The 20327-nt window shown below is 41.6% G+C and overlaps 1 protein-coding gene across 1 annotated transcript in view; it reads right to left on the reverse strand.

Annotated features, from left to right (window-relative positions):
• Positions 1-20327, reverse strand: part of GABRA5 (gamma-aminobutyric acid type A receptor alpha5 subunit) — a 95878-nt gene that overhangs the window by 42911 nt on the left and 32640 nt on the right. Inside the window, exon 5 of the mRNA XM_006017061.1 lies at positions 11335-11417. Within this exon, the coding sequence (XP_006017123.1) occupies positions 11335-11417 (83 nt within the window). The remainder of the gene's footprint in view (positions 1-11334; positions 11418-20327) is intronic.

Consider the following 20327-nt stretch of genomic DNA (forward strand, 5'->3'; position numbering starts at 1 on the left):
GGGGCGGCACTGCTCCTGTGGCACCAGCTCTCCCGCCCCCTTCAGCCCAGTGATCACTCCACCTACCAGCATCTTGCCCTCCCCTCCCCGCTAGACAGGTAGGTAAGTCAGCAGGGTGTGTGCATGACACGGGGGTTTAATCAGCCCTAAATTGAAATGGTGTTTTTTAAAACCCACTGCTTCAATTTAGGGCCCCCGTTTCATCTACACATGCCCTATAGATAGATAAAACTATATAATCGAGAGAGAGAGAGAGATCTATAATATAGAAAAGAGTTGAAACTCTGGAGGTGAGTGAGGTGCACAGCATTTTTTAATAGTTATGGCATCTTTCCAAGTCAGACTGCAAAACCCCTTTTTTTTGCCTGTGACACTTGTTATTGTATGTGTATGCCTACACACTCACACAGTGTTGGGTTGGGTGAGAGGGATACATCTGTGCAGGTGGAATCTGTGGGGTCTGTTTGCCTCAGGAATGGTCTGACTCATTTGGGTAATTGCTTACCCTTGTGAATTATGCCTTCAGTGTCTTAAGATGCTAGCAGACCTGCGTGCAAGGGTATCTGAATGGTTTTAAGTTACTTAAATTATTTTGTCACAAGTAGATGCTCATTACTCTGAATGCTGTGATCACTTTGGAACACACAGTTTCTACAAGCCTTTATAGATTGCGGTGTTTGCATTAGATTAATTTGCATGACATTAGTTTTGGCCAGTTAGAACCTACATGCAGCTTAGTTACATGAGGATTTTTTTTAATTCTGCATTTTTAAAATAGCCATGTAGGGTGCAGGGTGAAAGCAATGAAGGAGAAATTCACCCAGAGCACTATGCCCTTACCTGGCTTCGGGAGGTATGTGTATTACTCTTAAAGTCTCAAAATAGTTTACATGAGGCTTATATTCTCCCCTGTCCTTGTCGTGGCCTTTTGTGCAGGGGTGATGTCACCACAGTGAACATTAGGTTAATAATGTTCCTTCCTCCACCACAGATGGGTTACTGTGGCAGTGAAGCAAACAACATCAATTAATGATTTGCATAATATGTAGAGGGCAAGCGGCCTTCTCCTCAAAGCTTTTTTGGCAGCGAGGACTGGGCTTTCCTGCTTCTGCAAACAGCACTCTAGAATTTTAACAATAATTACCCCACAGCGGTGTCAGTGGCACCAATGTTGGATTTGTGTTTCAGTACTTCAGTGGAAATTTGTATGCAGCAAACTGAGAGTAATAATCTGAGACAAATGTCCTTTAGGATAGGCACCAGTTTGTTTAATACCTAAATTCTCCTTCATCTGATAGTAATCTATGAGGTAGAACAGTCAATGCTATAACTCCTAAATTATAGGAGTAATATAATTACTCAAGTAATAAAGCAGCCCTGTCATCACAGGCCATTGGTTGCGAGAAACCACAAGAAAAGCCCAAAATTCTTGGAATGGGGCTTGAATATGATTAGACAGAGAGCTTAGGAAGATAGAGGATAGGGCAGAATCAAGGGTCTTGAGGATGTTCTGTTCATTCTGCAACATGGGTAAGCACTAACAAAATAATACCCAAGAAAAAATAAAAGCACACCATGCATGTGTGTGTAAGCCAAATTTATGTCTGAGGAGATAACTTCAGTCCATTCTTTTGAAGTACAGTAGAGTTAGCTTTACTACAAATTAAACAAACAATCTCAACTAAAGTTTTCCCCTCAAGCCTAGCTGCTTCTAGGATTTCATGCAGAACATCCCTAACTTCTTAATTCCCTCTGACTGGAGGATCCTACCCTCAATGTATATCATAGTACACCAAATAATACAGAAGTTATACAGCAGCGTTATGCAAGGATCTATAGACAGGGTGACAGAAGAGCTCTGCTTCCTTATGTGAAGTTCCACAGTCCAGCTAGCACAGTTTTTGTGCTGTATTTACTAACAGTTCAATTTATTCCTTTATCTCACTAATAAACACTTTTTTCATTTGTTCATCATCATTCATGCAAGGACCTCAAAACACTCTGCCAAGCTCAACACATTGCCTAGTTTTAGTTTTCCAGTTTTACCAACATGGAAAGTTGTCCACACTATTTTTTTAAAAACCCTTACCAGTGCTGCAGCTGCTAATAGAGGTGGGAATGCTAGCATAGACTTTCTATAGGCACTTTCTCCACTGTACTCTCTCAACTAGCTCTAATCATGGTGCTTTGTAAATGAGTTTAGGGCACATCTAGGCATGCATAGAAACAGAACGTCAAGTACCTAGTGGTGCATACAGATGTTCGTCACTCTTGGAAGCTGTGTGGGGAAACCAGTATAAGTAATATGGGGTTGGGAGAAGGGTGGGCAGGATTAGGGGTCGGCTAGTGAGGAGGCTGATGGATCTGCAGAGGAGGTTGTTTATTTGGGGCAGGGGAGGATCAAAGGGCTAAAAACAGCTTGTTCAGGGTGAGAGGGGCTTGGGGCTGTGGTGAGCAGCTGGACTTTCCCAGCCCTGTGGCTACACTCTGAATGCATGTAAGTGTTTGATAGATTGAATTAACCCATTCCCAATCTAAGTTAGTTCACCCTCCTCATGTGAACTAATTTAAATCAGGCCTGCCATTCTTGGGGCAATTTAACCCCCCTGAACACCTGCATGGATGGGCATTCAGACTGACCTAACCCTAGTTGGGCTGATCTAAATGTAATAGATGTACATACCCTAGGAAAATATTTAGATCAAGCAAAGAGGGACCCAGTCTCTGTACCTTCAGGGTCAGGCAACTGATGAGCAGGACTTTTTCGGGATTGTAATTTTGCATTTCTGCACTTAGTCTACCCAAGGCATTTTTATTTTCAGGGTGGTTGTATGGGGGTCTGGCCTTTAGTTTCCAGAAAGAAAATCCCTTTTAGGATGATTTTGCGGGCCAGTGATAAGAAAGCAACAGATTCACATACTTAGCCATTCAATCATACCACAGATAAGCATTTCAGATGGTCTGGTAGAGTCCTGTGAGGAAATTTATTAACAAGTATGTATATATTTGTACTTGATTCTACAGGGATAATATACACAAGCACCTGACAAAATCTAGAGTCACCATCTCTCCATGATACAAAATTTTATGGTGACAAAGCACTGACTAACACTTACTAACCGATTCATTTATCTTCAAGTCATCCTTATGAGCTAGGTAAAATTGATACAATTAACATGAAGTGTAAAATTTAGGAGATTTAGCAATTAAATATGTTGCCCAGGTATGCATCTCTGTGGTCTAGTTTAAATAACTGTCTTATGAGCCAAAGAATGCAATTCTAATCCTTGTTCTAACATTACTTTGTTGTGTGACCTGGAAGAAAATCAATTAATTTCTCTCTGCTTCAGGTACTCTAGAGATAATGATGTTTACTTATATTCATAAGGGTGTTGAGAGGCCTAACTAAACAGCATTTTTACAAAGTATTATTAAAGGCAGTCAGTGGAGGTGGTCAGACAATAGTCCAGTAATTCTCAACCAGGGTACAACACCACCCTAGGGTGGCTTGAAATCCTTTCCAACATTTGTGTCCTTTCCACACATTAGCACTGTTAGGTTTACAAACATAATTCACAAAATAAATCCAGAGATTTCAAATAGAAATCCATAGTTGCAGTCTTTGAGTTCTTTGCTCTATTATCTACAAAAAACTATTCTATTTCTGTGATAAAAAAGTGAAAACTAGGAGCTGGCATTTTCCAAGAGGTTCATTAAGTCTATCGAGGGATTCCTCAGTCTAAAAAGGTGGAAACCCCCTACTATAGCCATACCCAATTCACTTACATTTTCCAAGACACTTTTATCCTGTGGCTGTGACAGTCCAGGTGGAACACTTTTGATCTGATAAATCTGTGTGATTTAATATGCAAGCGCTGGGAGAAGTGGAAACCCAATAAGCTTGTTTAGGTTAGTTTAGCTTTGTTTCCATGAATCAAGAACTTTGTTCACAGCCACAAGCTCATATTAAATCATCTTCAAGACTGCTTGGCATTGATAAAGGGTCCATAAGAATAACTGCCCAAGAATGCACACATTTCTCCTTCTAGGCAATTGTTTTAAATGGCCTTCAAATGAAAGGCTTTATCTCAGAGTGTATCATGCATTTTAAGGATTGAGTAGAGAATATGGGTGTGGGGAAAAGGAAGAATATGAAATGGTCAGTGCAGGACAGCAAAACAAAGCAGCAAGCAAGTGGGCAGAGTCTGCATGTCAAGAGGCAAAGAGGTAGGAGGTGCATCATGTCCCTTCCTGACAGAAATAAAGATCTATTTTGTTGTTTTATTTTCTGCTTGGGTGACTTGTAACTCTGAGAATTCCAGAAGACCCTAGAATCAGAGAAGTTCATTCTGTAGCAACAAAATATCTTGCAGGGCTAATTCAAGGTGAGACACATAAGGAAACGTGCACCACGTGAAAACTACCTGTAAGACAATTGAAATAATAAACAATAAAAACACAAGTAATAGTTTTTACAGTGTAGCCTTTGCCAAATGAAAGGCCACATTGGCAACAGATTAAGAACTCAAGGACAACAGCCAGCGAACACCACTCAAGTTTCAGAAGGAGTATATTATATAGATACTTGTAGCCTCCTTGGGTGCCTTTAGACATGTGGGACACCTGCTCCAGTGCACTATAATTACAGCGCATCAGAGCAGACTCGATTAATCCAGTCTGCTGGAATGTGCTAATTAGCACGCTCTGGCAGCCTTGGTGTCTTCTGTAATCAGCATCTCCGCACTTCAAAATGGCAGTCGGGGTACTTTAATTAGAGCTTGTTCAATGAGCTTTAGTTAAAGTCCCCCCACTCCTCCCTCCCTGCCACTCCTGAAGCACATGTAAAGATGCTCCTTGTGTCCATATTAAATATGAAGATGTTTCAAATCTCATTTAATGAAATCTAATTTAAAGCAAAAGGGTGACTGAAGATGAATTATGGAATGCAGTATTTAGAAGCCATATTCTCACTAGTATAAAAGCTTCATTTCTAAGTAGGAGGATCCATATGGATTTGTGTTAGCAGAGAATATGGCCCCAGCTTTCTATTCATCTGCAGTAAGTAATGCTATTATACTGTGGGAAAAAAATAATATAACAAGCTCCTTGATGGCCTTTCAGTCATAATAAAGACATTCAGAAGACTGAGAGACTTATAGTGTATATGTAGGTATTGCAGAGATTTCCAAGCCATCAGAAATCTCACATACTAGACAGTTCAGTGCCTAGGTATAGAGGGACAAGTTAAAGAAGACCTGAAGTAGTTTAACAGAGAACTAATTATAAGGTTATGCTGTGAATGTGGTAAGAGTTAGAGGGGCATTCAGTACATACATACTTTTTAATGTCACCTTTTTACTTTTCTTTGAAACATTAAAATTACTTGTAATGCCCCACTAGCTTACACCGCTTGGCATACACAGTATGTAGATTTGCATTTCAATAAGATTCAACAAAACAAACTTGAAGGTCGCACTGAATGTTTTTTGGTTTTACTCAAAACAGTGGCATTACTTTCTCCTGTACTTTCATGGTTTTCTGAACACTGGTGCTCACAAATACAAAGCAAACTTAATCATACTGCCTCTCAGTTGGGGAAGTTCTGAAGCCCACACTTAACTTTAAGAAAAGCTTTAGTGTTTAACCAAACTCTGTACTGTACATCCTGTAAGAGGTCCTTAAATCTACCCAAGGGCACAAGCCTACATTATGAACTAATCACTTTAGAAGTCAAAGCTTCCACTGTATCACAAGAATAGCAAATCAGCAATGGGCATTTTGTGTATTTTTTTTTCCAAATTCTTATTGTAGTTCATGATTATCTTTAAAAAACATAATCACACATTTCTGTGAATATGCCAAACCCTTTAACAGTTTGGTTTTGGCATGAAGCTTCTAGTCTACTTCTAAGACTTAAAGGTGAGATTTACAATGTACACGAGCAAGACTTTCAAATTATATTGTTACTGTTTAACATGATAGTACTCATGACGGTACACTGACCCTGTTAACACAAACATTTCCTACAAAGAAGAAACTTGTGGGGGTGGGGGGGGCGGGGGTTGGCTTTTGTTTTGTTTTACTTCAGAAGAAGGGAAATCAATTAACTCTAGTAATTTGGTAATCATTTTACCATATTTACTCAAATATAAAGTGACCCTCAATAATTAGATTTTATATATGGAAAATGTATACATTTGTTTATAACAACATCATATAATTTTCCACATATAGAATCTAATTACTGGAAATTAGCCTTTAATTTGTCCCCTTCCTACTGCTACAGCAGGGAAAATAGATCTGGAGAGTCAGGTAGTCCCTTTTTCCGCCATACTTCTTCCCTTTGCAGTCCCTTTACCACTACTTACTGTCAGACCCTGGTCTCTATGAAAACATAGAAGTGAAAAGCAACTTTGAAAACACTGACCTTGAAGTAAACATACCTATAGCAATTTGCATAAAGCACCCATAGACTTAGTTCAACCAGAATTGATGCATTTTACCTTTTTTGAAACTGCTGCAAGTTTTAGCACAGGTACTTTATACACCCACTTTTAAGGAATACTTTTGTACCTACTTATATATAGTACAAACTAGGGATGATCTTAGTCCAAAGTCAAAAGACTCATGATTTACCATATAGTTCACTGGGCTGGGCCACAGTAAAGTCAACAACACGTCAATCTATGGTCACCACACAGCTCAGCACTGCACAGTATGTGTGTGTACTTGTCACGGCAGGGTCCTTCAGGAGGGCCGTGATCTCCTCAAGGCCCTCTCTCCATGCTAATTTGGCCCAAGGGCCCCCTCCATTCTCGCCCGCCACGTCTTTGCTCTTAAAGTAAATGTAATAGGGAGGCTACCTTGCATCTCCTCGGGCACGTAAACTCCTGGACCCCTTGTAGGTCTCCCCATACACTGGGTGCTACTCAAGCACCCTAGCCTTGTGGGCTGCGCGTGGCTCCTACCACCCCTAATACCACGCCCCAAGCCTTGCTGATGTACCTGACGTTGGCGTGTCCTTCTCTATGTAGTCTGCCCCCTCTCTGGGGTCTTCTCTCACAAGGCGCTCCCCTCTCTGGGGCTCGCAGTGCCCACCTTGGGCTTCCTATATACTCTGCCTCCTCTCTGGGGTCTTCTCTCACAAGGCGCCCACTCTCTGGGACTCGCTGTGCCCTCCTTGGGCTTCCTATAATGCTGCCCCCCTTTTCTGGGGCCTCTTCTACAAGTGTTGTCCCACTCAGGGACCCTTGTCCACCTTGGGATTCTTATCTCGAGCCTCCGGTCTTTCAGGCCCACCGCGCTGCTTCCCCTTTTACAGGACGCTGTGCTGCTATCCCCTTTTACAGGACCACTGCAGCACCCTGTCCTTCTCTGGGTTTTTCCCTGCAGCGCTAGCCGATTACCGGGCTCACTACACCCATCCTGGGTTTCTCATATATTGCCCCGTTAGGCTCTTCCCATATTGCCCCTCTCAGGCTCCTTGTGCCCACCTTGGGCTTCCTAGTAGTGCCGCCCCCTCTTTGGGGCTCACTGTGCCCACGCCGGGCCTTCTCAAATATGCCCTTCTCAGGGCTGGGGTCTATGCACCCCACATACAATCCAGGGTCTCAGTTCCCCGCCCGTAACCTACTGGTTGCACTCAATTGCACCTCCACTGGCACGCAAGCTGTGCCTCCACTGGCGCTAGGGCACCCCACCCCTATGGGGTCCCTATGAGGTTCAGCCACTCCTCTTAACTGACTCCACAACTCTGCCCTGCAACTCTCAGGGCCTAGTGTGCCCTCACTGGCACCAGGGACCCCACTTTACCATGAGCCCCCTCTATGAGGCCTCCTCCAACCCCTATAGCCTCACCCAAGCCTCCGGTATAATACATAAGCCAAACATAAACTAGAGCCTCCTGGCTGTAACGCAAACATAAAGCCCCCTGGCTAAACCATACTGCCCAATCCTCTCAGAGCTATCGTGAGCTGTACTTGCAAGTCAGGCTTCTTCCCATGTCTTGGCTGAGGGAGCTCCTGCCTCTCCAGCTGCTGGCAGAGAACTACCAGCTTGGCCTCAGCCCTGGGCTTTATAAGGGCCAGGCCCTACCTCCTACAGGCAGCTGGCTCTCCTTAGTTGCCCCAGCAACCCGCAGCTGGGCTCGTTACCCTGGCAACACTCAGCTGGGCTTGTTATGCTCTGCCAGGGCTTTCTCTCCCTGGCAGTTTCTTCTCTCTAGGCACGGGGCACTCTCGTGCTCCGTGACAGTACTCCAGACTTCCCCAACAAAGGTTTTATGTACTAATTAGCCTCCCACTCATGACTGGAACCAGATGTTCTTGTCATGAGACTTGGGATCCTCCAAAAATGTACATGTACATGAGGTGCAAGGCAACCTGGTTTGGCTCCACCTCATGGAGGGTGGGGCTACACTAATCATATAAGACAAGCTGAGAGAGGGGGTGACAGAAGGATTCTGGGTGAACTGTTTGGGGCTCTGTTTGGTGTTATTGGACAGACATTTAAGGCCAGTGAAGAAACAGTAATCCCTGGAAATCATAAAGAAGGCACAGCTCCGCTGTGGGAGTGAAGAGAAGCTAAAAATGTAGGCAATGTAGCGGCTCATCACGACTTGAAAAAGAGTTGGCAATGAGGATGGCATTTGTACTCAATGGCCACTCACGTATATTTTATTCAGATAGGCTGCATTTTTTGGCTAAGATTAAGCATTTTTGGAATCAAAGGGAGGGTGTTAGATTTGGCTCTGGACCTCTTGGTGATGGCCTGGTATTGCAGTACCTCCAGGCCCAATACCAGTTCCCTGTGGAGAGAAGACCTCCTCTCCCATTTTTTTAAAAGCTATGTAACAGAGCACAAGTTGTGCTCTGTTACTCAAAGGGGCATGGGCAAGCAGCAGAGCAGCCTGCACCCCCAAGCAGGCACAACTGCCTGATTGGGAAAAGGGCCCAGCTGTTTGTTATAAGAACAGGGCTTGAGCAGTGAAGCCAGCAATTTGCTGCAAGCAGCTGGGAGTAGAACACCACCCAGCTGGAGCTGCTGCTCATGTAAGAACTTGGAGGTGCAGGGCAGGAGCTATGGGGATGCTGGAGGCTCCTGGTCCTGGGGCATGACCTAAAACTACACCCTGCTAGGGCTGGATGGTGTGGTCAGGCTTCCAGTAGTGGGGCAGTCTCCAAGAAATGCCACGAATGTGCCCCTCAGTGAAGGGCAAGTATGGGGCCCCAGAACACCTCAGCCCCTGCTGCCTTGTGGCTTTCCTCATGGAGGGGAAAGACTGGGAGAGCACACCCTGAGAAAAAAGCAAGGGCCCAGGTTTGCTGTGTGGAGCTTGAGGTGGGGTCCAGGTTGTGTGAAGGGACCTGGACAGAGCCCAGGTCCACAGCAAGGCCTGAGGTTCACAAAGGGAGGTGGGTGTGAGGCTCCAGGGGGGCGGGATACTGAGCCTAAGAAGGAGCTGGTTGTGAGGCTCCAGGGTGAAAAGGGGATTGAGGCCCAGTGTTGGGTGTGAGGGAACCAAAAGGGTCCTAAGCCAGGCAGGGAGCCTGTGACAAAGGAAAGGGTCGGGAGCCCTGAGTGGGTGTGATTGCAAGCCCAGTGTGAGGGCACAGGGATTGAGAGTCCTGATATGAGGGCATAGGGATTGCAAGCTCCAGTGTGAGTGCATGGGAGTGAGAGTCCTGACGTGAGGCACTGGAGTGCAGATCCTAGTGTGAGGGTGTGGGAGTATGGGTCCCAGTGTGGGGACACTGGAGGGAGACCCCAGTGTGGGGTACACTATAGGCCACGTGTTAGGCCAAATAAGCTATAGGCTGGGTGTTAGGCCATGGATGCCATCTGTGAGGCATGGGACAGGGTATAAGGGGAGATTTGGAGTCATGTATGCCCTTGGCATCGGGGCAATTAAATGGGCAGCCTCCCGCCTGGTTAACAACTTTTAATTAGTCTCATTAAAGGCATGGCAGGTCTGGCAGGCAGGCAGTTAGCCCTGAAACAAGTGGGTGAGCCAATGACTCAACCGGGCCCGGGACACCCACTTGTTACAGGCTAAAAAAAATAAGATTCCCATTAGTGTGTTTGCCCCATATGGGCCACGTGTTTTATAGTTCTGCTCAGTATTGGCTGCATTTAATCAACTTCATAATTGATTTCCATTGCTGAGAACATGCTGGTTTTGGCAACAGTTTAATGATAGAAAATGTATTTAATTAAGTTTTCTTGTATGCAAAGCTAAGATGAGGGGGCTTTTTTCCTCATGCTGATGTGGGGGCGGGAACCTCGTCTTGTATTTGAGTAAATACAGCATGTTCACTTATCATTGTCATCACAAGAAAACAGTATGTAGTCAATGTTAAACTAATACAGATACAAAAGATGAAAGCATGAGTTTAATGATTTTCAACTGATAAAAACTGGGATGAGGGGCATGGGGTGCATTAAAAAATCCTGGAGTTAAATTGCATGAGGGATTTACTACATATTTTGGCTGGTAACATCAAAAGTCTTCACTTTCATTGCACCTTGAGTCTATTTTGTTTACTGAAATAAAAGACATCTATTTGAGTAGCCAAGTCTGTACCTTAATTAAGGGCTTTGTGTTTAAATATAGACATGCAATCCCCTAAAGTTACTTTAAAAGAAAAATTCTGGCAAGGCAGGGTTATGGTGGATTATAGACTCAAAGTATCAAGAAAAAATCATCACTTCAGCATATACTTTACAGAATAGTGTGTTCATGTATACAATCATATGCTTGTGTATCTTCTTACATGAACTTGCATACATGGGTGTATAGGACTGGGATTATCAAAGACTAATAGGCAGATTTTTCCTCTTCTGATAATTGCTAGATATTTATGTTTGTAGTGTATTTTAGCATACACCATTAGCTGTATTTCAAAATAATACATATCCAACACTGAGGAAAGTTTAACTCATTCATAAGCATAAAAAAAAAATCAGTTCTCAACAGGGATCCTGGTTTTCTCTGATTAAAAAAAAAATCCCCAATTTTCAGTTTAAAAAAGGTAACCCCAAATCCACATTTTTCTGTGATTAGTGGTGTTTCATTTTAATCACGGAAATATCTGGATTTGGGATTACTATTTTAAAACTGAAATTTGGGGATTTTTTAAAGCCAGAGAAAACCAGGATCCCTGGATATCAACAAAACAAATAAGACAAGCCTGTGAGAACTCAGAAGTAGGATAGTAGAGTGAAGGTGCTATCAGATCAGTCTCATTTAGTGAAAGAAATGCACATGTTGTCCTAAAATGGCAAAGATAGATCAAAACACTACATTCATGACTTGTATTTGTGAAAATAACTTACAGCTTCCAAACTTGAGTGGGCAAGCATGGGCATCCATGGGAAAATCTTCAAGTTGCATGGGGCATTCAGCAGAGATAGTCAATCTATGAAGAGAAAAAGGAAACAAAATCTTCATTTTACTCAACTCTTTCTCTATGGGCTCATCCCTGTTATATCTGCATGCTGATACATGCATATTTTTTTACCCCCAGGGACATCCCACTCCTATGAAATTGGAGCAATCTTCTGGTTAAATAGAACATGATTAGGCTTGGCAGAATTCTTTTTTTTTTTTAATTGTGATGGATAAAATTGATGGTTATTTTAAAGCATTTATTTCAATTTTTATTGATTTAAGTTTTTAGTTGGGGTGGAGGAAGCCCCAGCTGTGTTGCCTGTGTACTGCTCCTTTGGCAACAGTTTGGGCAGCTGCTGCAGAAGCTGGGGGCCTCACTAGTAAGACTGTGCTGAGACTGGGGGTTGGAGGGGCAGGACTGTTGGTGGCTGGGAGTCAGGGGGCCCAGTGCTGCCACTCGTGTGTGTGTGTGTGTGTGTGTGTGTGTGTGTGTGTGTCTACATGCGTCTTCCCAGGGAAACTTGGCCGCAAGCCCGGCCAGTGCCAGAACAGCCCCATAGCAGGTGAGGTCCTAAGCACCAACTATCCCAGATTTCCTAATCCATCTTGGATTTTTTTTTTGTACCTCCTCTTTTGATGATTACCAATTGAAATATTTTTCCATCGGTCTGTGAGTGTGCAGCTAAATTGCCACTTATTGATGTTTATTGATAAAAACTGAATCCTGCAAAACTTAAACATGATACACAATGAGAATAACTTCCCACCTATAAAACAAGGATAATGATACTGACCTTTGGTATATGCTTTGAGATTTACTGAGGAAAAGTGGTGCAGGAAAGTTAGGCGATGCTATTACAAGTCACATGAGGAACAGTGGCAGCACATCCGAATTGAAATATTTTGGCAAAAATATTTCATTTGGATGCTTTGTTTATTGACAAAATCAAACTGTCCACAGGAAAGCAGACACCTTTTCATGAAATATTTTGTTTAGCTGGAAGCCCAATTTTTCCATCAAAAGCAGTAACAGAGAATTCTGACCAGAAATACTTCAGGGCAAGTATCATCTCTTTTCTAGGTTTGCACAGTGAAATGGAGATCTTGGTCATTACCATAAAATAAATTATATTATGAATACAAATAAAAGGATTCTAGCTTTTACCTTATATTAATAATATGCATGTGCTCTCCTAGTCTTGAAATTTAAATCCAGGTTGATATGTGGGCAAGGTTCTTTGAGTAGATGTGCTATCTTTTATTAGACCAACTGAGTAGTTGGAAAAAAAGTTATTGGAAAGCTTTCGGGCACAGTCACCTTTCTTCAGGCATAGGGAGTCTCTGCTGTTCTGAGACTTCAAGAAATGAGAGACACTAAAAGTGTTGCAGGATCTCAGTGAGAATGTAAATAGGTAGAAATTAGAAAGACAAAAGGTAAAGCAGAGAGGGGAGGGGAAAGAGAGCTGGGGGAAAAAGGCTAAGGGGAGATATTACAGTGATAGGATACAAAGCGGAAAAGAGGCTGTCAATGAAAAAGAAAATAGTTGGAGATTAGAAAAACAGGAATGAGAGAAGCTTGGTGTGAGAGGATGTAGTGAAAATATAAATAAGTAGAAAGAAGAAATGAAAGGTAAAGCGGGGGAGGGAGAGGGATAAAAACGCCAAAGGGAAATGTTACAGAGGTAATAATACAGGGTAAGAAAGAGGCTCTCAATGAAGAAGGAAATAGTAGGAAATCAGGGAGACAAAGGGCAGAAAAATAGGGGAGGAGAAGGGAGAAAAGAATGGGGAAAAGAAGAATGTAAGAGGTCAGGTCAGGCAGGTACCTATTGCATCAGATGTCAGGTAGGTTGTAATGTCATAAAACCAATGTCTATATTGAGTCCATGATTTTTTGTATCCAGTAGATTTATGAAGTGAAGTTCATAGGCTCATCTATGGAAGGTATTTTGTAAATTCACTTGGAGGATTAGAACTGAGAGATCGGAGAGGGAGTGATTGTCTTGTGAGAAGTGTGCCCCCACAGCATTCATATGTGAACATTCATTCTGTTTAAGACTCCACAAGTTGGAGATGCACAATCTCTTGATTATACCATCCTGAAATTATGAGGAAGGAGGATGAAGTCAAGCCCTGGTAGCTCATTAAGATGGCTCCTTTCTTTAACAAAAATCTGTTGCTAGACAAATATAGCTCCAGAATCTCCAGTCATTGAAATACAGAGGTATCTCTCCTCACCATAAAAACATGTTTGTACATCCAGAATACCTGACTTAATTCTTTATATTACTATATTGAGGTGGGTACTTCAGATACACAGACTATCCACCTACAGCACTGTAGAGAGTCTGTGTCCAGTTGCTACCTCATTCATCCATGTGACTTCAACACAGCACACTTGGGCACTCCTGAAATCATCTGTCAAGTTAGAAAGACAATAAAGTTGGGAAGATAACTACCCTCTGTCTATCTGTCAATTCATGGCAGTTTTGGATTTATAGCTATAGGTGAGAGGACTAACAGAGAAGCAGAAGATAATTACCAATGTAATGGCATATGAAAACATTAATTTAAGAGGAATGAGTTAGTGGAATAGGAGAGGAAGAGAAACAAGTGTAGCAGGGAAAGAAAGGAGTGGCAGGAGAAGAAGAGGGAGGATAATGCAAATGGAAAGGTAAAATGACAAGTAAAACAAGAGAAGAAATCCCTCTGTACAGAAATAATAGCCTGTTTCTGAGTTACATACCAGAACTGCTGATCTTATAAAGGTAGTAGGAGCAATAAATAGAGCATAAGTCAACTGTGCTGAGGCAAGAAAGATTGTTTTAACAAAATTTATAGCCACAAAAGCATGAATATGCTCCAGTGTAGTGTAAAGACGCTTGCACTTTAAATGATCTGGTCTGAATGATCTAGGACCCAGTTTGTATTATGGGCGGAGTCCCCCTGTGGTGGTCTCTGTACAATTATAGGACTTGTCTGGCACTTACTGAAGCTGCAAGAGAATTTCAGATTTGAAGTGTGTCGTGGCCTTAATATTACTGATTGAGGACTGGATTCTACTTTGTTGGTGTGATCATGTAGCATTCTGAGCATCCTGGACCTGCTCTGGCAAGGCCAAAATTTCTTGTATCTTGCTGCATAGAGATCTCTATGTCTAGAGTACAGAACTCCTCCAGTTTCCTCTAGCTGATACTTTGTTTCCTGTTGTTGACACTAGATGAGGGCATTGTTTCGATTTCAGAGATAAAAGTATATCACTAAATGACCAGAGAATCAAAATTCTCCAAATTTGTTTAAATGAAAAGGTAACACTGGACACAGCTACATGAGATGCTGACTCTGCAGTTATTAATAAACAAGTGCTATATAACTTCACAGAAACCCCGGTTACTGTGCAGAAGCTCCAACAAACACCTTTTTCATGATGCTACTGCACAGTAACCTAATATTACTGTGCAGTAGCATCACGTCATGGTTGTTGCCACACAATGCTATTACACAGTAGTATTGGGCTATTGCACAGTCAGAGTCTCTCATAGATGTAGCCACTTATAAGTAATTTAATAATGCCCTAGCTTATGTGTAGAGAAGCACTGCCCCAGAACAAGACTCCTGACTTTCCTCATGCTACCACATTGATCATCAGCTTCGCTATCTTTTAGGATGGTGATTGCTGTAGTTTATCCCTTGTGTCAGAGGGGAGGTAGAGAAAAAAAAGCATTGGGGCCAAGTGGGACAATGTGGGACCTAAAAGTTCACAATAGGAAGAAATACTCTGTGAATGGGGATTATAACTATCTTTACACATTTCCTGCACAGGCAAAGTTTTTGCCCTACCCTTATCCATAAAAAGGTCAGTATTAATCTGGTTACATGGTAAACAGAAATGTCCCAATCATTTGTCATTAGTTGCGCTATTCATGGCATTATGTACAATTTTATTTAATTTTAAAATACTTAATGGATCATGCCACAGAAACCGGTTACAAAATATGTATGAACTAGAATTTATCAGCTCTTTTCTAATGTTCACTGCAACATGGGACTTGGCAATATTTGTGAAAAGTGGCTTTGATACTGTACAGAAATGTTTACACTGTCAAGTAATTACTTATTGCTTAACTCTGAGGGTCTAGAAAGACCGGTTCACAAAACATGTCTATCTTAAAATTATTGGATTGTACTTGTATACAGAAAGAAATATAGGAACACAGAACTGGAAGGGGTTTCCTGGGCCACTGAACCCAATTCCCATGTCTTCATAGGTAACCATTAACCCAAGAAATCCTCTAGAGCTACACAACTACAAGGCACAATACCCAAAACAACAACACTTTACAACACAGCACAGGTAAAAGCAGGAGAAATGAGGGCACTGCAATGCTCTGCCAATGTATGCTCAGAACATCCTAAGAAGAGGACTGTGCTCAACATTACAGAAGAAGAAAAAAAAATCCTATAGTCTGTGCCAATCTATCCTAAGGGAAAAAAATCCTTCTTGATTCCAAATTTCCAAATCTGAGCAGAAGAGCAAGATGTTTAGGCAGGAACAATCAGGGAGAAAATATTCCACATGGTTTAAATACTCTCATGTGCTCAATGAGTCCTCAGAGAATACTGGAAGGTCCTTATTTGAGAAATCTTTAATACCAAGTTAGAATGTTTTGATTGTCTTTTTGCATGGACCAATTTTACAGCTCGTTACAGTCGAATTACTTGTGGTTTACACTGGTTTAAACAGGAGGAAAATAAAGGGTTGTCTTTGTGCACATATGAGACTGAGACTGGGTTTTGTTCAAGCCATATAACATAGCCAGTTGAATAAAGGCCTCTCAAAACACACATTTGATCTAGGGACAGTCTCCAAATAAAACCTTTCTTCCTATGGCTCAAAGACTCTTATAAAAAGCATGGAGCTTTTTTCCCCATTTCTCCTTCTACTTAAAACATTCTGAATGGTTTTACTCAGACCTTTAATACATAAAAAAGAACTCCTGATCTTGGAAAATTCCCCCTCAAAAGTGAAAATCTGATAAAATAATAAGCAAATGAAAATGATTCTTTAGACTGGAAGAATGAAATCCATGTCCTGTTGAAATCAATGGTAAAACTAACATGAACTTCAATGGGCACAGGATTTCACCTGAGATGTGTAAGAAATCTTAACTACAGCTGTTGCTACGTTACCAATTATAGTAGTTAGCACTGCCTAGTGCTCTAGAAGTTCAAAGCACTGCACAGAAGCTAACTAATCAATGAGAGGTTGTACTGCATTTAAAGCTTTTCTCTTTGAAGCGATTATCAATTAGACATTAATTATGAATAAACTATCCATAAATCATATTAGACAGTTTTGCCAAAGCTGTATTATGTGCAGACTTCATTATCCTTTCTAAAAAAATCACTAGTGATGTTATATCAAACAAAACACACTCCAGCATTTTTTTTTAATGCTACACATTTGCAAAGTGGTGTAAGAGTTTAAGAAAAAATCTACATTGGAGTACTGATCATTAGCACCCTGCTAAAATTCAGAAGCTTCATCCATGCAATTGTATATTTTTCACCACGCTGGGAAAAATGTTTTTGATAATGAGAGACTCAGGGTAACCAGAGGGACCTAGCACCTGTGTTCAGAGTGTGATTTCAGCAAAAGCATGAATCTCACCCTAGCACTCCCAAAGGTGCTTGGGAATTCCAGTAAGCCCTGCAAGTGTCATTTGCTGAAAAAAAGACTTAGGCTACAAGAGCTTTCTCACTCTGTCTTTAGCTGTCCTAGAGGCGATAGGAAAAGAATCAGGGTTATACAGTGTTAAGAAAAAACATAAAGGGCTGGAGGAAATTGTGGAAAGCTGTCAAGCATCTCCTCTCACTACAAGTAACTCCTCTCACTGCTGTTAGGCTATGGAAAAACAACTGGAAGATGTTTGGAAGTTCTGTATCAGCTACATTTCCTTCCAAAAGGCTTTTCTTAATAGTGCCTGCAGCTGCCAGTCACAAGATGCAATTAGGGGATGTCAGCCACCTGTGTAGGGATGTAACCAATGGCATCAAAATACTTTTTTACAGGCTACCAGTAATGGGCAGAAAAAAACCTAGAGTGAAGAGAGGGGTAAAGATGCCAGCAGCTTTTGGAGAGGAAGTGAACAGAAGGATAGTCAAAAAAGACTTTTTAGGAGTTCCTGGGAAAGATAAATGCAAAACAATCAGAGAGTTGGTGACGACAGATATGAAGAAGTGTGACCAGCAATGAGGTGCTAGGATCCTATCCATAGATGCAAAGCTTTTGTGCTTACTTGCTTTAGCAACTTATAGTCAGGTCCTATGAGCTCATTTTGATGTACCTTCTTTGTACTAGACAACATAAGGCGCTTGGGGATGAGACTTATTTTAATTGGTGCTTTCCACTTCATCTTTATTCTTTCCTTATGCAGGAGGATAGACCAGATGACCTTGTGAGGTCCCTTCTAGCCCTACTTTCCTATAATCTAACTACTGCTGGACTCCTTGCCTCCATGTTGGAGAGCAGTAGATACTCTTACAGTGTGTAATGTCAAATGTAATGATTCAAATGACTGAATGATCTGCAACATGCCCATATTACATGATCATGTGGAAAAATATAACAACAAAAGGCATCTTGTGCTAAAGGTGTTTTTAAAGACTGATACATAAGAATTGCCATTTACTGAATTAGATCATAGTTCCATCTTGCCCAGTATCCAGTGTCACAGTGGTAGAGTGGATGCTAAAAGGGAGAGTAAACTGGGTATGAGAAGGGTTTTTTCACTGTTCCTCTCACTTGCAGCACCCAACATATAATGTCTAGGAAGTTCTAATGCAGAGGCTGTATCCCTAACTCCTATGTTCAACAGCTCCCAATGCCTCTTTTCTCCAAGGATGTGTCCAACCCCTTTTTGAATCTGCCTAAATTGTCGGCTTCCACACCATCTAGTGACAATGAGTTTCATACTGTAATTACATGCTGTGGGGAAAAAAAACTTCATTTTGTTAGTTTTACATTTACTACCTACTAGTTTCATTTTGTAACCCCCTAGTTCTTGTATGGTGAAAGAGATTAAACAATAAATCCCTATTTATTTTATCTCCACCAGTTTGTATTTCATATCATATTCCTACCTCAAGTGTCTCTTTTCTAAACTAAATAGGCCTATCCTCTTCAGTCTCTCCTCATATGGAAGCTCCTCCATACTACTGATCATCCCTGTTGCCCTTCTCTGGACCTTCTCTAGATTTTCTACATCTTTTTTGAGATGTGAGGACCAGAACTGAACATAGCATTCAAGGTGTGGATGCCCCATGCACTGTGGATTTATAAAAGGGCATACACTTTTGTTTACAATTCCCTTCTTAATAATCCCTAACTTTTTTTGCTTTTTTCACAGCTGCTGAGCTGATGCTTTTAGTGAACTGTCTACAATGATTCCCAGATCCCTTTCCTTTGTGGTAACAGCCAATGTAGAGTTCATCATGGTGTAGATACAGTTTAGATTATTTTTGCCCAGGTTATTTTGCATTACTTTCCCTTATCTACATTGAAATGCATCTGCCATTTAGTTGTCCATTCACTCAAATGTGCCAGATCCTTCTGTAGTTCCTCACAGTCCACCTTGGTCTTTACCACTGAATAATTTTGCATCAACTGCAAACTTGGCCACCTCTCTCCTCTACTCTCTTTTCCAGATCATTTGTGAATATGTTAAACAGCACTGGTGCCAACACAGATCCCTGGGGGACCCCACTGTTTACTTCTTCCCATCCTGAAAACTGACCATTTATACTCACACTTTGCTTTCTACTTTTGAGACAGTTTCTAAATCCACAAATATTCCCTGTAATCCTGTGACTACCTAACGTGGTTATGAGCCTCTGATGGGGGACACTGTCAAAAGCTTTTTGGAAGTCCAAATATATGGACTATGTCAACTGGATCACCCTGATCTACCTGCTTGTTGACACCCTTAAAGTACTCTAGTAGGTTGGTGAGGTATGGTTTCTCTTTGACAAAGCTGTGTTGATTCTCCCCAGCAAGTCATGTTCATCCATGTGCAGAACAATTGGTTTTTACATAATTTTTCTACCAGTTTTCCAGGAACAGAAGTTAGGCTCATTGGCCTGTAGTCCCCTGTATCCCTGTCAGGGCTTCCAATCATCTCCATTATTTGATGTGCCTTGCTGAGCTCAGTAATTATTGTAATTGCATCTAAACCATATCTCACTCTGAGTAAGTCTTAGAAAGACTCTTCGGGTTTGGACACATGACACTTTTAAACTGGTACAATCAGCTTTTACACTGGTGTTGAAAAAAAAGGTGGGGGTGATGGGAGATGTAAGACAATGACAGGCTGACTAATGTCAGTCTGTGTTCTTGAAACAAGTGTACCTCTTGGAACACAGTGAATGATTTTTTTTTTTATTCCGAGACTTTTATCCTAACTTAATCTGTGCATGGTGGAGATAGTGGGTGACGTAACACTGTAAAGAAGTCTTAAGACATAGATAAGCAGTATAAGTTACTGAACTGAGAGGGAAAAGTTCTGCTTAGGTGATGGTACCTGATTGTCTGCTGTGCAGTTGTTAAATACATAAACATTTCCCTGGTAGTTCTGTAGGTCTGACAATGCTTCACTTATGAAGCATCACCTCTGTATGGAACTGTGACCAGAGGGAGAGGGCCTTGCTCTAGCTTTCTGTACAGAGGAGGACTTTCACCCATTGTGTTTTGAATCTGTAAGTGCATATTAAGCATTCGTTACATGTTAGACTCTGAAAGAGTGAGCTCAGTCTAATGGTTAAAACTCAGGGCTGGGAACCAGGAGCTATGGACAGATGTTTATTTCTGTCCCACTTCTGCCACTTAATTATTCTATGTAAAATATTGCTGGTTTTCTTACCTCACGCCAATGGTGTTGAA

The sequence above is a fragment of the Alligator sinensis genome, unplaced genomic scaffold (assembly GCF_000455745.1).
Source record: "Alligator sinensis unplaced genomic scaffold, ASM45574v1 scaffold144_2, whole genome shotgun sequence".
NCBI classification, from domain to species: Eukaryota; Metazoa; Chordata; order Crocodylia; family Alligatoridae; genus Alligator; species Alligator sinensis.